The sequence below is a fragment of the Thalassophryne amazonica genome, chromosome 12, assembly GCF_902500255.1.
Source record: "Thalassophryne amazonica chromosome 12, fThaAma1.1, whole genome shotgun sequence".
Classification (NCBI taxonomy): domain Eukaryota; kingdom Metazoa; phylum Chordata; class Actinopteri; order Batrachoidiformes; family Batrachoididae; genus Thalassophryne; species Thalassophryne amazonica.
In genome coordinates this window covers 44,570,985-44,589,318 of record NC_047114.1, presented here as the reverse complement: position 1 = coordinate 44,589,318, position 18,334 = coordinate 44,570,985, and the positions used below count along the sequence as shown (strand labels likewise).

Genomic DNA, 18,334 nt, shown 5'->3' with positions numbered 1-18,334 from the left:
TCTGTTAATTTTGTCAAATAAAACTGCTAACTTAAAAAAAAACAACAAAAAAGAAACATGTTTTCTGGCGTTATTTTGACACGAAACAGACTTTTTCTCAAAACGTGACCATGTGGAGAAAACAAACTCTTCTCCTTCTCCTTCTTCCCTTTCTTCTTCTTCGGCATATAACGCCGGCATGCTTATTGTTGCATTGCTACCACCTACTGCGTCAGTGTGTTATAGCAGCACTAAGTCTTCTCGATGAGTCCAGTGTCTTTCAAGTATTTAAAAAGCCAACACTTCCCCCTCTCACTTAACCTGATGGCTAAAATACTTCCTACAGAAACTTCTTTCAGGCTTTACAATTGATTTCCTTCATCAATCCTGCATCAATTTTATTTTTATTTTGGTGAATTTATAGACTGTGGTACAGCTGGTGCTCAGGATGTGTGCTTTTTAATGATACTGTGCTGTATGTGCCTGTGGGGTTTTCCTGCTGACTGACATAAGTAGTCGGGCTGCAATCTCACATGGTGTGATTTAGGAATTTATTATGGGGCAGTAATTTGTAAGCATACATTTTGCATGTAATTATTAATAAAGTCACTGTTTTATACCACATATATTGTTGGTTTGATAGGTTTTAATCTCTTTAAATGATTTACACATGCTAGCATGAAGTTTCAGTATATTTCAGAGCTAATTGCAAGTTAAGGAAAAACATTTGAAGAATAGTTTTGGTATGTTCAGTGATATCTGTCCAATGCTGTGGCATTTATAGTAAGTACATATGCTATAGCACGAGGCAGGTATTACTGAAAGGTTTGCATAGACAGATTCTTTTATTACAGTAAGCTCTCCAGATACCCCAAAATACAAAAAAGTATAAAATTGAAATTCATGAAATTAGGTCCTCTAAAATGCTCAAAACTTGTGGGCCCCACCAGGGGCCCTGCCCTGGACCCCACTGGGGGCCTACGGCAACTCCCGGGCCCCCGCTGATTTTCTTTTTTTTTTTTTCTTTGCCCATTCTCATCCTTGTCTTATTCAGTCCTTGGTTCCCCGTGTCAGAGTGGTCCTGCCCTTGAGTCCCCACGTGTTGTCACCCATGTGATCTTGTCTTTGTTTCTCCTGTGTTACTCCATTTTTCATGTTAGATATCTGATGATTATTACACCATCATCGGTTCTGCCTTGTGATGTGTGATGTTACATCATGTGTCCCACGTTGGTTAGTTCCAGGTCCACAGCCTTGCTGTGTTGCCTGGGTGACTCCTGGCAGCTGAGTGCGCCCTTTTGACAGCTGGTCGCTGTGAGGACTCCGTCCCTCACTCTTTCGTGTCTCACCTTTTGTGTTTCATGTCTTTTATTTTCTCCGAGCATTTACTCTTATTTAAGCTTCTATTGTTCACCACCGTGTCGTTTTGTTAGCTTAATTTTCCATGATTTGGTTATCTTCCACTTTGATCACCTGTGTTTTTCTGTTGTGCATTTTGCGATCGTTTTATTTTCTATGATCTCACTTTTTGTTCATTCTATCCCCCATGTGCTTTTCCTTTCCCAGAGTGCTCACACCTGTCATTTTGTTAGTCCTGTTCTGTATTTAAGTCACACCAGTTTACTTCCTCACTGCCAGTGGTTTATTTCCAGTCCTGTCAGTGTTGTTGCAGCCACTCATACATAATACTCCGGGAGCCCAATGGGGTTTCATAAGCAATTTTTGCCCAAAAGGTTTGAGGTGAGCACTACATGTGGTGTTGCTTAGGGTCTTTAGAAACAGCATTCTTAAGTTCCGTAAATGTGGGATATAAAGGAAGGGGAGCTACTGAAAGTAACCCCAAAATAGTTAGAAATTGGAAATTTGTACCCAAATAAAATATTACTGTCTACTGAAAGGTATTGGTGTACTGATCCCAAAAATATAACTTAAGAAAACTTATTCTGCGGGAAAGGCCTCTTAAGAAGTCCCCCAATTAGCAGTAATTAAGGGGTTATTTAGCAATTTGAGCCCATCAATGAAACTTTGGCTAAAACATAGATCGGAGTGACCAAAATCAAAATCGCTTCCTTAAGAATCTAATCTTTGTGGGTTTGTTTACTTAAGAAGGGGGTTCCACCTAAAGTCCCCCTAATATCATTATGAATTAGTAATTTGTTCCCAAATAAAATATGACATTCTATTTAAAGGTATTGGTGTACTGAATTCAAAAGCATAAATTAAGATAATATTTTCAGTGGGAAAGACTACTTAAGAAGTCCGCTAATTAGTAGTAATTAAGGGGTTAATTAGCATCAATGAAACTTTGGCTAAAGCAATGATTGGAATGACCAAAATAAAAATTGCTAACTTAAGAACTTAATTTTTGTGGACTTGCTTCTTTAAGAAAGGGGGAGCCACTGAAAAAAAGCAATTGACAAGTTACTGAAAAAGAAAATCATTGTTCAAAAATGTTTTATTGAAGGAATTACACTATAATTAAACATAAAATGCTATCATTAAAATGATCAGCTAGCCTTTCTGTACCTCAGTTAACATTCACAAAATAAATGATCGTCACAAAACAAGCGGATTAATCAACAATTTCCACAGTATTAGCTGATGAACAACACATTTTGTGTTTTGAAATTATTCAGCCAGGTGCTATTAGTTTAGGTGAATTACCCAGTATGTAAAATTAAACTTCAGTTTTCTTTCTTTGACCTCACAAACAACAATCGAAATTGACATGTGCTCTGGAGTTATTCACCTCATATCAATTAAAGCTCTTTCACAGTGTGAACATTTTAATCAGAATCAGCGAGGTGCTCCTCATCAGAGCCAAGATCCCCTGACTCATCATCTGATGAGAGCGCACAGTCATCATCGCTATCTCCAACTCTGGCAAAAGCTCCTTCCTCTGGAACCAAGGCATCAGGAAGCTGCTGACCCACGAACCAGATGATGTTGTATGTATCATTCTCAAGCTCCGAGCCATCATGCTTCGAGGGATGTTGGACATTCACTTTCTTGTCTGCATTTGCCCACATGGTGACAATGAAAGCCAAGCAGTTGACATGACAGGTCAGTTCTGATTCACATGGTGGAAGTCCACTTGCATCCAAGCCCTTCAGTTTCTCTAAAGCCCCATTTACACATAGGCGGTAAGAGCTCCCGGAAGAGTTTTTGGCCGTCTTAAGGATCACACGCCATTGTTAACGGCGGCACTAGGGGGCGTGGCTTAGTTCCGGCTTTACCGGGAATCGTCGAAAAAATTATTCAACATGTTGAATAATTCTGGGAGCGCTCCCGGAGAATTCGCGTGACGACGGAGACAACGCGAACAACGGCGTTTGATACTTTTTAATCGCCGTTTCATCCTGCCCCTTCCTGTAGTGCCACAGTTTACACCGCTGTAATTGGCGGCCGGCGTTGTATCCCTAATCAACGGCATGTAAAACGGCGATAGAGCCCACATCGGCGTCCTCAAGGGCGTTTTAACCGGCGACAGAGGCAGACAAAACGGCGGCACTAGCGGACAGTATGCCGTTCTAAACACCACCTCCCAGTTAACAGCATTGCAAACGGCCGATAGGCGGCAGTCAATATAAAAACGCTAGCGCGCTGCATGCGGGCCTCTCACTCGTGGCCAGCTCCAGATATTTTTGCAGAGAAACTCCAGTATGCCTCCTAAAAGAAAATTGGCAGCAGCAAGGACTTACCAAGAGGTCTGGTTCAGAAGCAGAGGGTAGCCCTGTGGTGGTGACGGAGGAACACGTTGAGGAGGGGAAAAGGAAGGAGAAGAAAAGGCTGAGGATGATCTCCCTCCCCCTGCAGTGACAGAGGCATGTATTCCTGCTGCTTCAGCCTATTATACTCTGGGGGTGGTGCCTATATGCAAACGTTCCTGGAGTAACGCAGGATTTGCCTGGATAAATCCAGCGGTACACAGGGCATTATCGGCGGCAGCAGAACACCGCCGTTCTCACGCGCGTCTTAACCTGCGATTGTAAAGAATAGAACTGGGTATTAACCCCCATTGCCTGACGTGTGCCGGATGCTACGGCGTCAAAACGCCACTTTATTCGGCGGATTTAGCGGCGTTTTATCCACGTATTTGCGGCTAGTATGGTGGTCAAAACGGCGAAATGCTCCGCCCCTTTCCACCGCAAAAACAGCTGGAACTACCACGAACGTCGGTCTACGTACTACCCGCCGACAAAGCCATCTATGTGTAAACGGGGCTTAAGGGATTTCTGGTTGTGGCTTTTGGGCCATAGGCCTTCTGGAATACCTTGTGTCTGAACTTGGTGAGAGGCATCTCTCTCCTTTAGCTTTGCTCCATACATAGAAGCTGTGAATGCCTGGAGCAACATAAGGTTGCTGTCTGTGATCCCCTCAGATACAAGACTGGCGAAGACTCGCTGTATGTCCTTGTTTTTTTTTTTCGAGTTTTGCGAAGGGACGCTTCTTTCCTTTTCTCACAAAAGCAGACATATAGTCATAGCCAGTGAATGCATGAAATGCAGGCAATGACTGGTATAGGAGTGGGCCTAAAACTGTAGACTTCCACCATGTGAATCAGAACTGACCCGTTTCTAAAGACCCTGAGCAACACCACATGTAGTACTCACCTCAAACCTTTTGGGGAAAAAAATTACTAATGAAACCCCATTGGGCTCCCAGACTATAATGTCCATCACCTCCTGTCATCCTTGTTCACTAAGTGTATCTTGCTGTGGTTTTTCTCCCAGTCAGTGTTTTTATTTTGCCACCCTGTAGTATTTTTGTCACCTTCACTAAAGACACTCATTGTATTTTTTTATTATTATTATTATTTTGGAGTTGCTGTTGTATCATTGCCACCCTTGAAATAATTAAATACCTTTGTTTTTGTACTGACCTCTTGTGTCTTGGCTGCCTGCATCTTGGGGTCCAACCCAGTTCCAGTGATTCAAACCATAACATTTTTAACTGTATTGTTCAAAAGTCTGTTCAACACAAAAACAAACTCAAGTCTCAACAAACATTTCCCTTTCACCCGATGAAGTAATGTGTATTGACAACCACTCAGTTGGTTCCATACAAGCCATTGGTCAGGGAAAAATGAACTCTTTCACAATGGACTCGCTAGCTTCTTACTTTTCTGATGACTGAAATACGTGACATCAAGGGGAAAATGGACACACCAAAGGACCCCCTTCTAGTGTGCATAATCTTTCTCTTTCTCTGTTCTTGGCATATTTCAGTCAGGATTCGAAGAGTTTTTCTTGGTCTGCAACTGCAACTTTTCTTGGTCTCTCTTTGAATTTCTTGATGATACTTCTCACGCTCGTTCTTGACACTTGGAAAGACTGTGATAACTCCTTCACATGCTTTGTGAGCATCCAGAATTCTTTTTCTCAAGTCTAAACTGATTTCTTTAGCTTTTGGCATGATGCTTTCTCAGATGATGGCTCAAGCCCTTACTGAAATTTTTGCACCGGGTGTCGTTTGGAAGATAACAGTTTTAACTTGATTTTACAAGTTTTGAGCATTACAAAGTTGAAGCACATCATTGCACAACATTGGTTTGTGCTATGATTCAACAAAAAAGTCTGTTCTTAAGGGGGCTAATAATTTTGATCCTGGTAGTTTTTGATTTTGTTTCTCTGCAGAGTAAAATCATGTAAGCAACCAAAATAAAACTAGGATGTCTAGAAATGCTGCGTGTTGAAAATTTCTTGCTCTGTTAAAAAAGCAATCGAGGAAAATTTTGAAGAAAATGTTAAATTTCTTAGGGGGCTAATAATGCTGTCCTTGTCTTGAATATGAACTGCAATGGAGAAGTAAAAAGGTCTAAATTCACACGTAGCTAAATTCTCTGAATATGTATGCTTAAACACAAAAATATATCATTCAGTAAAAAAATTTATGGCATCAGCCTGGCAGAGAACAAACAAACAGCTACTTTGCCACAGAGCTGATTTTCACACAGGAATTTGAACAGAAATGTTGAAAATTCCTTGCTCTGTTAAAAAGGCACTTATGTGATTTTTTTTTCCTTTGAAGAAAACAAATTTCATAAGGGGGCTAATAATCTTGTCCTCATCCCTATCTTGCTAAGACCTTGCATAAATTCAAGATCTGGCTTGGCGATACAGCTTAGGTCAGTATTGCCCTTGTCATCTTCTATATAAAGACAAAAACCTGTGCATGTGTGATAGATGTTTATAGAACTTTTATAGAGTTTTGATGTTATCCATACTGAATTTGATTTGCTGATGGTTCGGATCACTAAGCTTCCTTTGTGGGCATATTTCAAAGATTTTTTTTTTTTTATCACGCATTTCATGGAATATTCACATTTGTTCTGTACTGTGTAATCTACTAGCTGTGGCTGTAAATAATTTGGCAGTCCCAACTTACCCATCATTGGGTAAAAAGGTGGAGACTGGGCAAGACCCTACATGACCTGGGATGAGCACTCCACAGTCTCAGACTTGATGAGCAAAGCTAACAGGCTAAACTTGGTTCTGGGGTTTAAATAGGTATATTTTTGTGGTCTTGGCATATTCTTGATGGGTGACTTGAGTGAGGTGTTAAAAATTTCTAACCAGATTACTACCTCACCGTGGATATGATTAGTCTGTAGTGGAGCTACTGGTAGCAAAGTTATGATACCTGCCAAGACACTAACAGTGCTTGCATAAATAGCGTGAAAGTTTTACTGGACCATGAATCATACAACAACCATATTATTACAGGTAATAAAAGGCTCAGAAAGAAGACATTCTGCTCATGCTAACGTTAGCCTGTTAACATCACTTTATATGATGCCGGTGACTTCTGAAAGATGGCGTCTTTTTTAGAGCCCGACCGATATATCGGCCGGCTGATATAGGCCGATATAAGCCCTTTTCAAAGTACTCACTATCGCCCAAAATTTTGCCAATAAAACACCGATAATTTCTCATAAACGGAACAGTTACTGAAATAATGTTTGTGTCGGCAATGTAAAATGTCCTTGCACCATTTGTCCAGTAGATGGAGCTCTGACTCCATTCAACTGAGAGCTGCTTACACCCCTGCTTACGTGTTCATCACCGGCCCCCGTAGTTTGCCGTTACTGATGCCGCACTGATCGGCTGACAAAAGCATACAAGTAAGTTTATAAGGATGTTGTTTGTAATAACTTTGCGATTACATTCACCCCACATTTCTCCCATTTCAGTTCAACTCAGTTTGATTAACTCAATTTAGGTAGTAATGTGTCAAATGTGCTTCATTGCGTCAGTCACGCTTTTTATTAAGCCCACATTGTGTAGACCTTATTCTAGCTTGAAAAACTTTTGTTTACTGCTAAAGCCCCATTTACACATAGACGGGAAGCGTCCCGAAAGAGTTTTTGACCGTCTTAAGGATCACACGCCGTTGTTAACGCCAGCACTAGGGGGCGTGGCTTAGTTCCGGCTTTACCGGGAATCGTCGAAAAAAATTATTCAACATGTCGAATAATTCCGGGAGCGCTCCCGGAGAATTCGCGTGACGACGGAGACAACGCAAACGGCGTTTGATACTTTTTAATCGCCGTTTCATCCTGCCCCTTGCTGTAGTGCCGCAGTTTACACCGCCGTAATTGGCGGCCGGCGTTGTATCCCTATTCAACGGCATGTAAAATGGCAATAGAGCCCACATCGGCGTCCTCAAGGGCGTTTTAACCGGCGACAGAGGCAGACAAAACGGCGGCGCTAGCGGACAGTACACCGTTCTAAATGCCACCTCCCGGTTAACAGTGTTCCAAATAGCTCCAGATATTTTTGCAGAGAAGCTCCAGTATGCAAAATACCAAAAAAATACCAAAATACCAAAAAAATACCAGACTGTAGCCTTGTGGTGGAGATGGAGGAACACGTTGAGGAGGGGAAAAGGAAGAAGAAAAGGCTGAGTATGATCTCCCTCCCCCTGCAGTGACAGAGGCATGTATTCCTGCTGCTTCAGCCTATTATACTCTGGGGGTGGTGCCTATATGCAAAACTTCCTGGAGTAACGCAGGATTTTCCTGGATAAATCCAGCGGTACACAGGGCATTATCGGCGGCAGCAGAACACCGCCGTTTTCACGTGCGTCTTAACCTGCGATTGTAAAGGATAGAACTGGGTATTAACCCCCGTTGCCTGACGTGTGCCGGATGCTACTGCGTCAAAATGGCGCTTTATTCGGTGGATTTAGCGGCGTTTTATCCGCGGCTAGTATTTGCGGCTAGTACGGCGGTCAAAACGTCGGCGAAATGCTCCGCCCCTTTCCACCGTGAAAACAGCTGGAACTACCGCGAACTTCGTTCTACATACTACCCGCCGACAAATCCATGCTTAAGAGGTTGAAACATTCAGATTCACTGGTCATCCGGAAGGGTTCTGGGAATCACTGCCCTTTGCCATTAACCCTCTGGGGCTGGCGCCGTCGTATACCATGGCTGGGACCAAGCTTTACTAAATTGTAAATAGCTTTTTAATGATATGAGATAGAAACTTACTCTCTCTTTTCTTTTTTTTTTTTTTTTTTTTTCTTTTTTTTTTTTTTGCTGAAAAGTTAACTCCATGGACTTTCGATCCAATGTCGGCCATCTTGGTACTCCTCATAGAAGATGTGTGATGACGTGCACAGTGTGAGTGTCCAATTGGTTCTCCGTCACATGGTTCTCCAAAATCCAATCGTAGGGCAGATTTACCTCACGTGATATGGCAAAGATCGTTTTCAGGAGTGATATCTTACTAGTTGGCCCGTTTGAATAGCTCCCTAACTGCACCAATTGCATTTTTGCATTTTTTTGGAACTTGAAAATTCTTCTCTGTTATAAAGTTAATCAATATGAGGACAAAGCTTCAGCTTTTAGCTCATACCTTTTTTGTTAAGGGTCCAAAAAAGAACATTTTATTCATTTAAAAAAAAAAAAATATCGGCTGATTTATCTGGCTATCGGCAAATCAGACGATTTATCGATTATCTGCATTTTTTTCATCCAAATATCGTTATCGCCATCGGCCTCAAAAAATCCATATCGGTCGGGCTCTAGTCTTTTTCAAGATACATTAAAAACTAAATCCTTTGTGAATCACTGTTTTAAGGTCCTGCCTTCACTCAGGTCATCAGCTGCAGTCTACTCTTAAATGAACCTTAATAATACTTCTGCAGACTAATTGAGCTAAAACCAATTTCCCATAATGCATTTGCAGTTCTCTGGCAAATCATGACATTATTTTGTCCTTTCCTCTTCAAATGATGGAGTTAATGTTTTATTCACTTCCACAAAATAAGTCCACAACACTGAATGTGAAACAACATTCTCTCACTCAGGACATATAAAAAAGACTATTTAATTCTGTTAGGAAACAGCACAAGTTTTAATTTTAGCACAATCATACTGCACTTAGAAAAAGATTGACTGTACACGTTGACTAATGACTGAACCTTTAGCTCTACTATGACTGTAAAACTTGGTTTCTTTTTCTAAACTTAAATGATGAGGTCTAACAACTTCATTATTTTACCTTCTGCATTTAACTTGTATAAAACTTTTTCTGTTGAAGATAAATAAATACCTAAATAAATTTGTCAGTCACGTTTTAAACGATGACACGGTCCTGATGTCTCGTACGCTCTTAAAGGGAGAATCACACATGCTGCTGTCTGAACCACAGACAGTCTGTCTGAAAGTGTAACATTGTCAGATGTTTTATATAGAAATACAAATTTTTGTGTGTGTGTGATGCTTCTAGAAATCTGCACTTTTGAACCAGTCACCAGTAAATTTGGTGTGATGCCCGTTTGTGTCACTGGGCTCCATATGGGCATATTTAACATGTTTTATTGTACATTTAACAGAATATTCTCATTTTCATTTTTGACGGGTTTGTTGTAAATCACAAATGTCTGTGTAATCTCACACCTAGACGTTGGCACATGGGTGCACTGCTAATATTTAATAAAATGTCAAACATTATGTGCCAGCACATGCCCTGTGGGCTCAGGGTGCCATCTTATTGTACATTCCCAGCTTGGCTGACAGTTGAGCTTTTGCTTATCATGCTCCATCCTTGTGGAAGAGTCAGTTTTGAAGAGTTTAAATTAAGGGTCGGCCGATTGGCACCAATATTCCACATTTTTGCAGATATCAGTATCGGCCATTTATAACAGCTGATATGACAGTTTATTTTTGCAGCGCTGCATGCAGTGACTTACTGGTCGCCAAGTTCCGCCTTCATGTGCTCTGCAGCTTCTCTCGGTGCTCAGCTTAGCCAGTGAAGCCTTGTTGCTAATGGCAGGGTCCAGGTGGCCGCGAAGGCCGCTGTTGCTTGTTATTATTTGAACTATCTGATTGAAAACCCTTTGCAACTAAATGTGCTACCGTTGTTAGTATTAAAAGTTACCATATAATGGCACAAAACACAAAGTGGCACGGCAAACATGTTGGGTGTATTCATAAATATGAACGACTTGGCCTTCGTCGTGTCCTCTCAGCAGAGATGCTCATTTCTAGTTTACCAGCCACTGGCAGGTGAGGTGGAAAGTTAATTTCATTCACTGCACAAATGCCTCAGTGTGCACAAGGCCCTTTGTGCGGAGAAACTGCTGACACCTTCCAAAATGCTCTATCGGCGTAGCGCTACCTGCGCTGGCTCATCACTTCCGTGACGTCCAACAAGGTAGCAGCGATCATGCTGCTTTATTTTTGTCACTCTGCTCTTCATGCTTCACTCTGTGCCATTCAACCTCTCGCTCTCTTTCTCCCTCTCTTCCAGCCTCGTTTTCCACCGGTTCCCCTCATAAATGAATCATCACGTTGCCCAGCAGAGCAGAAATGTTCGCTAATTGCATTGACACAGAGTGTCTGTCTCACGTGCGCACTGCTCACATGTAGGGCACATAGCATTAATAGGTTGTTGTGGGAGGAGGAGTCATCGCGACACTTTGCGTGTGTCACTCGCATGTGCCATGTTAATACTGTTCAGTGTGTAGTGCGCATCATCTTCTCGCCTTTCCATATTCTCCTGTTGCCATGATTTGGATCAGATACGGTTGTGTGGGAAAGCTCCCCCTCCCCGGTCCTCTCTCATTCGCACCGGCCCTCTGGCTGACAGACGTCTCGTTAGTGCAGTGTGTCTGTCAGTGAGGTTTGAGATTGAGCTGTGCCCCCGCACATCCCTGATGTGCCTCGCTCAGAACACTGCAGCCACAGTAATGATGATGTCTTCTGCTTTTAAGATGTCCTTCTAATGGAAGTGTTATTTTTGTCCTGCACAACAAATAACGTGCTGTTAAACATTATCTCACTTGTTCTTTTTCCCTTTGTCAGGTGGAGATCAAGATGAAGAAGACGGATGCCTTCAGATGGGAGATGCTCGAGGGAGAAGGACATGAACCCAACATCAAACACTTCGATCCTCGTCAGTCCACGTTCTCATTGTTTCGGCTGTTTCTTCTGCACATTCTTCCTTTTCCTTCCAAGTTGTCTGCCTTTTATTTCTCTCTTTTCTTTCTGTAAAGATCAATATATGTGCCTGTCTTTCTCTGTCCAACGCTAAAATGAGAGTGGGCTGTTGAGACCTGCTAGAGTCTTTCATTAGCTGGATGGTGAATGTAGTCAGGAAAGGGAAAGGTATGACAGCAACATGTGACTCAGTATTTTAGCCCACACAGTCCCATTAGTGACAACTTTAATTGTGTGCGATAGAGAGGGATGGTGGGAGAGACGGCTAAACTTTCCATAGCACACGTTCAGCCTCCAGGACACACTTCAAACTGCTGTTGTAGTTATTTGACAGCTGATGATTTTTCTTCTTCCACATTGTTGCATCTCCACGCTTGTTATGGAAGCATCTTCTCTTCTTTTGATGCTGTGATTATGTAATTGATGCTGTGTTTATGTAAATCTGCTTCGCCTGCTCATATTCTTTCCTATGGTCAGTCACACATGCGACATTGCATTTGTGAGCGAGATTATTTCAGTTGTACTTACCTAATTTACACCAGTTTTGGTGTGCGTGTAAGCTGCATTGATCACAAAAAGCCTTTTTTGGGGGGGGAGGTCGAAAGATCAAAGTCACTGGAGTATATTTTTTGTTTTTTAAATGAGCACAGTTACTTCTGTGAAGGCTCTCAGTTGTCCAGGTGGTTTCCATAGTAGAGAAGCTTGAATCTTTGACTGGACTGGGTTGCTTGACGCGAGCATGTTTCGCTTCAAATTGCAGAAGCTTCCTCAGCTAACATTCTTGCTCTGGTAGTCTGACTTCTGTCTTGACTCTTGTAGAGAAGAAGTGCTCGCGTCAAGCAACCCAGTCCAGTCAAAGATTCAAGCTTCTCTACTATAGAGCACAATTACGTATTTCCTAATTGCCTGATTGTCACAAAACTTGGTATGTGTGCTCAACATGGTTACCACAAGACACCTATTGATTTTAGGATCAAAAGGTCAAAATCACTGAAGTGTACATTGGAAAAGCATTCTGCAGAAAAGTGTCACTTGTCAAAGTTACACTTATCTGTATTTGCCCAGAGTGCTGTGGGTTAGTGCAGACTTTAGCCACCTTGACACTTCCCTGAATTTGTTCCCCGCACTGCCACGCAATCTGACATGCCAGAGAGTAAACTCGATGTAATCTGTGTGTGAGCTGTGCACGGCTGCATGAAAGTGCGCAAAGAAAATTTTGAAATGTTCAAAATCTCCGGCACTGTTTTACCATTACAATATAAATATTATAAATAAATGCCTTTGAAATGATTACAAATGCATTCTCCACCTCATGAAGCACACAAGAAAAGCTGCAGCTTTAGATAATTCCTCTGTGTTTCCGGTAGCAATGAGAGATGGTTTCATTAGCCAAGTTCCAAGAGCAAATGCGTCATCCGCTACGAAAGAATTACTTTATAACGTGGCGTCAAATGGGACAAAACACAGCATCCAGCGGGACAAAGCAGGTTGCATAGGCATGACAAATTGCGCAGCAGTGCATGGATCAAATTCATGCATGTGTCAAGGTGCCTTAAGCACTTGTTACAATACACTGCACTTTTTTTTTTTACAAGATACAAGTCAAATCACAGTGGTCATGTCATTTATGTGAGCCTGAGATATTATTGTTTGACGATCCAGTACCAGCAACAACCAGATCCACTTTAATGTGTGAGTAATGCAAGTGTAAAAGTAGATGGCACTCAGGGAGTCACAGTCCTCTGCTTAGCTGTAAAAGTAATCATGTATTCTTTGATTTGAGACCTTTTTGTCAGTTTCGGACAGACAGGACCATGAACGTTTCCTCTCTTTAGTGGAAGTAATCATTCCTTTGAGTTTTGGGGCCAAGTAATCACACCTCTGACCCTGTAAATACTGTATATTAAGATCCCAAAATCTTACATTTTGCACTGCTTAAAAATAAAAAAAATCCTAGTGTTTCTGTGCTCTGCCATTCTGTATGGAACTCCGACCAAAATTTACAAGTTGCTGTCACAGATGTTCAACTTTGACTCTTTTTGAGGGATTGCAAAATGAAACAAGCTTGGGTTGCGTATATTCCACCGTAAATTGTAGAAACAACAAAACCACCCTTTTAGTTTACTGATCGTTTTTTTTTTCTTCAAAATGTAATGGTGTCAATTCAGTAGCTGATTGCAGTGTTAAAAATATGTCCCAATCAGTGTTGTCAAAGTAACTTCGAAAAGTTACTTTTTTTAGTTGCTTTATATAGTTACTTTATGCAGTTACTTCATTCGCAGCTTTATGCAATTACTTTTTTAGAATCTGCTGAAAACTTGCAACTAATAAGTAATGTAACTAGTAATCTAACTTGGTTACATTTAAGATTGAGCAATCAGCAAAGTAACTAATAGTTACTTTTCTGAGTACTTTCATTAAATTGTGTGAAAAGTAATTGGTTAATTTTTTTACTAATCCTCAGTGTACGCTGGCAGCACTTTGAGTGTCAAACAGCTGTGTCGTGGCTGTCTGAGCTTTTCACCAGCTGCTTTATCCAGTGGATTGACTGTTTTAAAATGCAGTTTCCTTCAGAAACAGAGCCAGAGCTTTAGGTTGAAAACAGGTTTTGGTGTGAACATGCTTGTCTGTCTGTTTGTGGTCCTGCAGTGGACTGGATGCTTGTCCAGGATGTACTGCGCCTCTCGCCCAGTGACTGCTGGGATCCAGCTCCCCCATTTACTTTTAATTGGAATAAACTATTATCGAAAATGAATGAATGAACCTCTTCATTGTGTATTGGGATCATGTGCTCAAAGGTTTTGTTTCAGTGATTGATTGTTTTGTTTTTGGACTATGGAATGATTTGAGGACATGTTGTATTGTGACGTGCCTCTTGTACATTTGTCGTGATGTGGTTTTACATCAAATGGTGTTATGTGTAGTATCTTCATCACCGTTTGGTTTCTTCTTCAGATCAGTACCCAACATCATCGCACTACACCTGCAAATGGGACAAGATTGCGGTGGACATCAGTGAGGAGGAGAAAAACGAGAAGCTCGAAGGAGACGCAGCCCTCAACAAGCTCTTCCAACAGATCTACAGTGACGGTTCAGATGAGGTCAAGAGAGCCATGAACAAATCTTTTGTGAGTATAATTACATTTGAGTACTGGGCATGTGTTTTTTATTTTGAGGGGTAAATATTATTTTGCAGGTAACTGTCGATGTCGCACAAACATGCAGTTTTCTGAATACAAGTTGCTTTACAAAAAAAAAACAATCTGAACAAGAAAAGATGAAAGATTTACAAATTATTGGATGAGCTTCCAACAGAATTGAAGTGTATTGTGTGATCACAGCTATAGTTTTTGGATTACAGGGCTTCAACAACATTCTGCTTTATTATAACCCCGCAAACAATAATTTGAGTGTGTAATGTATTCGTCTGTCTCTGCATCTTCTGAGAGCTGCTCCTCCTCAACCATTTGTTTTTTCATACAGTGGCACTGCACCATGTGAAAATGTCCATGAAGGAAAATAATTCTGGTCTAACATTTTCAAGGGGAGATCATTGAACTTTTTGTTTTATTTTATTATTTTTTAATACGTCATATTTGTCAATTATATGTACATTGGTTGACCAGTTTAATTCAGGTGTTTCATTCCAAAAAAATTGATGCATGATGGACAACGGCACACTTAAGCAAAAATTAATTTGCTTGACTTATTAACCTGACAAACAAACTAGCGTATTGTTTTGGTGTTTTTGAAAATAAGAGGAGCAGCATTGTTGCAGTAGCTATTGTATCCCAAACAGGAGGCTCTCAATCCAAGGTTGCCCCTTTCTCGTTAAGGCCATTTCCACTGCAGGAACTCACGGGCTGTTTTAAGGGTCCCAACACTTTTGCACGTGTCTCTACCTCAGGGACTGTCCTTCAAAGGTTATTTTTGGTGCCTTTTTTTTTTGGTGGTGAGATAAAACTCTGAACTGAGGTAGGTACTTCTGAGTGGCCCTGAAAATCCGTTGGCTAGAGTTTGGCACTGATTAAGAAGATGTCAACAACAAGCGCCAAGCCAGAGTCTGGCAGAGGCACCAGGTGGATCGACAAGGAGGTACAGGCGTGGTTGGCAATTTTTCTTGACTAACGAGGTTTGAGCAAAGATTGGAATCCTTGAGAAGAAATAAGACAATTACACTGTGTCAGAATTATGTCACTGCATACTCAGCGACTGAGACGACCAATTATGAGCCATTTCTCAAAATGCTTGTGCCATTTGGGAGGTAGGTTGAATTCCGTTGGCGAAAACCTGTCTGTAGTTGCTTCAAGAAGTACATCTGGTATAAAACTTGAGCTAAATCAAGATGTGGATTCATACCGGATCTGCTGTAGCACGAGCAAAATAGGAGAAGGCAAAAGGAAAAAAAAAGTGGAAAGAAAATGTGAAATCGTGTTTTGAAGTGATTGGGTGCAAGTCAACAGATTATAAATCTGTGAGTGACCCTGTGATGGGGCCGCTTACCAATCCAGTTTTCTTTTCAAAAGAGATGTACTGTTGAAACAGAAGTGTTGGAGGAGATTAGTGTGTCACTGATCTTTCTGTATGTGCTGCTGTGCAGATGGAGTCAGGTGGTACCGTCCTGAGCACCAACTGGAGCGATGTGGGCAACAGAGAAGTGAAGATGAGTCCACCTGATGATGTGGAGTTCAAAAAGTACTGAGCACCTCCCTCCGTCACTCTGTTTCACTTTCTCTTCCAGAGAAGTCGTCGTTTCTCTGCCGTCTCTGTGAACGTTCAACCCCCCCACAGTTGTTGCTCACCGCCCACACAAACACACACACACACACACACACTGCAGCATTCACACAGGCCGCTCTCTACAGTAACTCACAGTCAGATTGGTCAAGCCATTAAATTCATATTTCATTTTTAGTCCAAAGGACTCAAAAACAAACCCACCTGGAGTTTCAGCTCAGCTCCCAGAATGTTTGAAAACATTTTTTTTTTTTTATCTCTCACAGCCTTTCTGTCACTCAGCACTTGTTAAAAACAAATGTAAAGATATTAAAATTAAGAGTCAAATGAAATCTTTAAATGATGAACACTTTTCTCAGCTTTTGCAGCCTTTTTCTTTCTTTTTTGTTCCCTCTCTTAAACAGTAAAGTCAACAGCAATACTCTGCAAATTGACTCACGTGGCGTCTGACATGTCGGCACGGGTCATCTGTCAGCGTGTTTCAAACCTCAGCGTAAATAAAAAATTTGTTCTTCAACTCAGATGTCATGTGTTTTATGGTTTGTTGTTTGTACAAACAATTTTGGACAAGGTGAAAAGTTGAGGAGCGGATCCATCAGACTCCAAAAACATCGATGTATTATGACAGCCGTGCCGTGTGATAGTGCGCTCGGAGGGATGAAATGTGGCTTCAGTGATACGATGTATTCGCCTCGGATATCTTTGACAGCTTGAGGACGGTTTTCAGATTGAGGCTCGATTGAGACGGAGTCGCAGAGAGCCCTGAGTTGTTTGGTCAGGACGCGAGGGTGCAGCAGCAGGTGAAGCTCCATCAATGTCACAACGTATGTGTGGTAGCTGTAAATGTGCAGGAAGGGGGGGGTCCTGCAGAGGCAAGTGAGTATTAATATGGATCAGCCTCAGAACCACATCACCAAACCTCTCAGACCGAGTTAAGTGTTAAATTCATCACACATCGTTTCATCTCTCGTGATGATCAAACACCCATTTGTGGCTTTGGATGGAGGGCTGTAACACACACTGCTGCGCACAAACACAGCGCCCCCATCCTTACCCCCTACCCCTACCTCAGGCGGCTCTGTGACATCAAAAGCAGCTAAGCGCTTTGCATCGTGGGTAAGATCTGGCAGCATGACGGCAACAGAGTCTTTAGTCTCATTAAAGAGTTCTACAGCTGCAACTCCCACATACAAAAAAAAAATCTTGAAACTTCTTTCCGCTTATGCCTTTGGAGCCGCTACCAGACAGACAGACACAACATTCCCACATTTAAAAATAATGCAATGCTAAAATATGAGCATTGTATTCTTTAGAATTTGCAGTTGTTTAATTAATTATTAAGATCCTGTTGTCTTACATACAATTTGTACATGTTCAACAAAGCCCCTTCATCAGTCAATCAATCAAAAACAATATTTAGATTTTAAGAGCAGAAGTTGTGCAAATCAAGGAATATTTGTAGATCACTGTGCACTTGCGAGTATATGAGACAAATTTAACTCCATTGGAAGTTAGTTTTATAGTTAGCAAACGTTAGGTTGCACGTTAACATCTGCAAAATGTCTTGTAAATGACTCCAGAGGTGTTATTGGGTTACAAAAACAGCATTTTGCATTTTAGAAGTGTTTATTTATACCTAGCTTTTGACAAAGAAGATATATTTACACACAAACAAAACAGAGTTTTGTAGCTAGCTACTAGCCTGTGAAGTCACCATGCTAACGTCCGTGAAATGTCTTGTAAATAAGTTCAGAGGTGTTATTAGGTTCCAAAAAGTGTTTTCAGTTTTAGAAGTGTTTATTTCTCACTAGCTTTTGCATAATATATGAGAAACATGTATATTAACACACAAAATAAAGCGATTTTGGAGAGAACAGCCACTGACGTCACAGTGCAGCTCTCTGATTGGCTGTCACGCCCGCCACTCAAAAACAAAACTGAACAGTTTGAAAGAGAATGTGACTTTTGAACCTCTTAAAATAGGTCAAGTTAGCCATCTTTGACAGTGTCCAAGGTCTGTGTCCCAATAATGTTCCCTGTGAATTTGAATTTGAATTGTGGCAGTAATAAGACTGGACTGAACACAGACGGATGGACGGACTGACGAAAAGCCTTCGCAATACCCAATGGCCATATTTGAATCAAAACACTCACAAACAACCAATTACA

General features: G+C 41.3%; 1 protein-coding gene and 1 long non-coding RNA gene across 4 annotated transcripts in view; one reads left to right on the top strand and one right to left on the bottom strand.

Moving 5' to 3' along the window:
- sugt1 (SGT1 homolog, MIS12 kinetochore complex assembly cochaperone) overlaps positions 1–16,686 on the top strand; it is a 104,079-nt gene extending 87,393 nt beyond the window's left edge. For all 3 annotated transcript variants that reach the window (XM_034183817.1, XM_034183815.1, XM_034183816.1), the window contains exons 11-13: positions 11,294–11,384; positions 14,384–14,556; positions 16,029–16,686. In XM_034183817.1, the coding sequence (XP_034039708.1) occupies positions 11,294–11,384; positions 14,384–14,556; positions 16,029–16,130 (366 nt within the window). In that variant the 3' untranslated portion in view covers positions 16,131–16,686. The remainder of the gene's footprint in view (positions 1–11,293; positions 11,385–14,383; positions 14,557–16,028) is intronic.
- Positions 5,085–18,149, bottom strand: LOC117522419. The gene is made up of 3 exons (XR_004564214.1): positions 17,802–18,149; positions 11,953–11,956; positions 5,085–5,095 (listed from the first exon to the last, which is right to left on the bottom strand). It is a non-coding gene; the product is annotated as an uncharacterized LOC117522419 (long non-coding RNA).
- Positions 18,150–18,334: the final 185 nt, after the last annotated feature.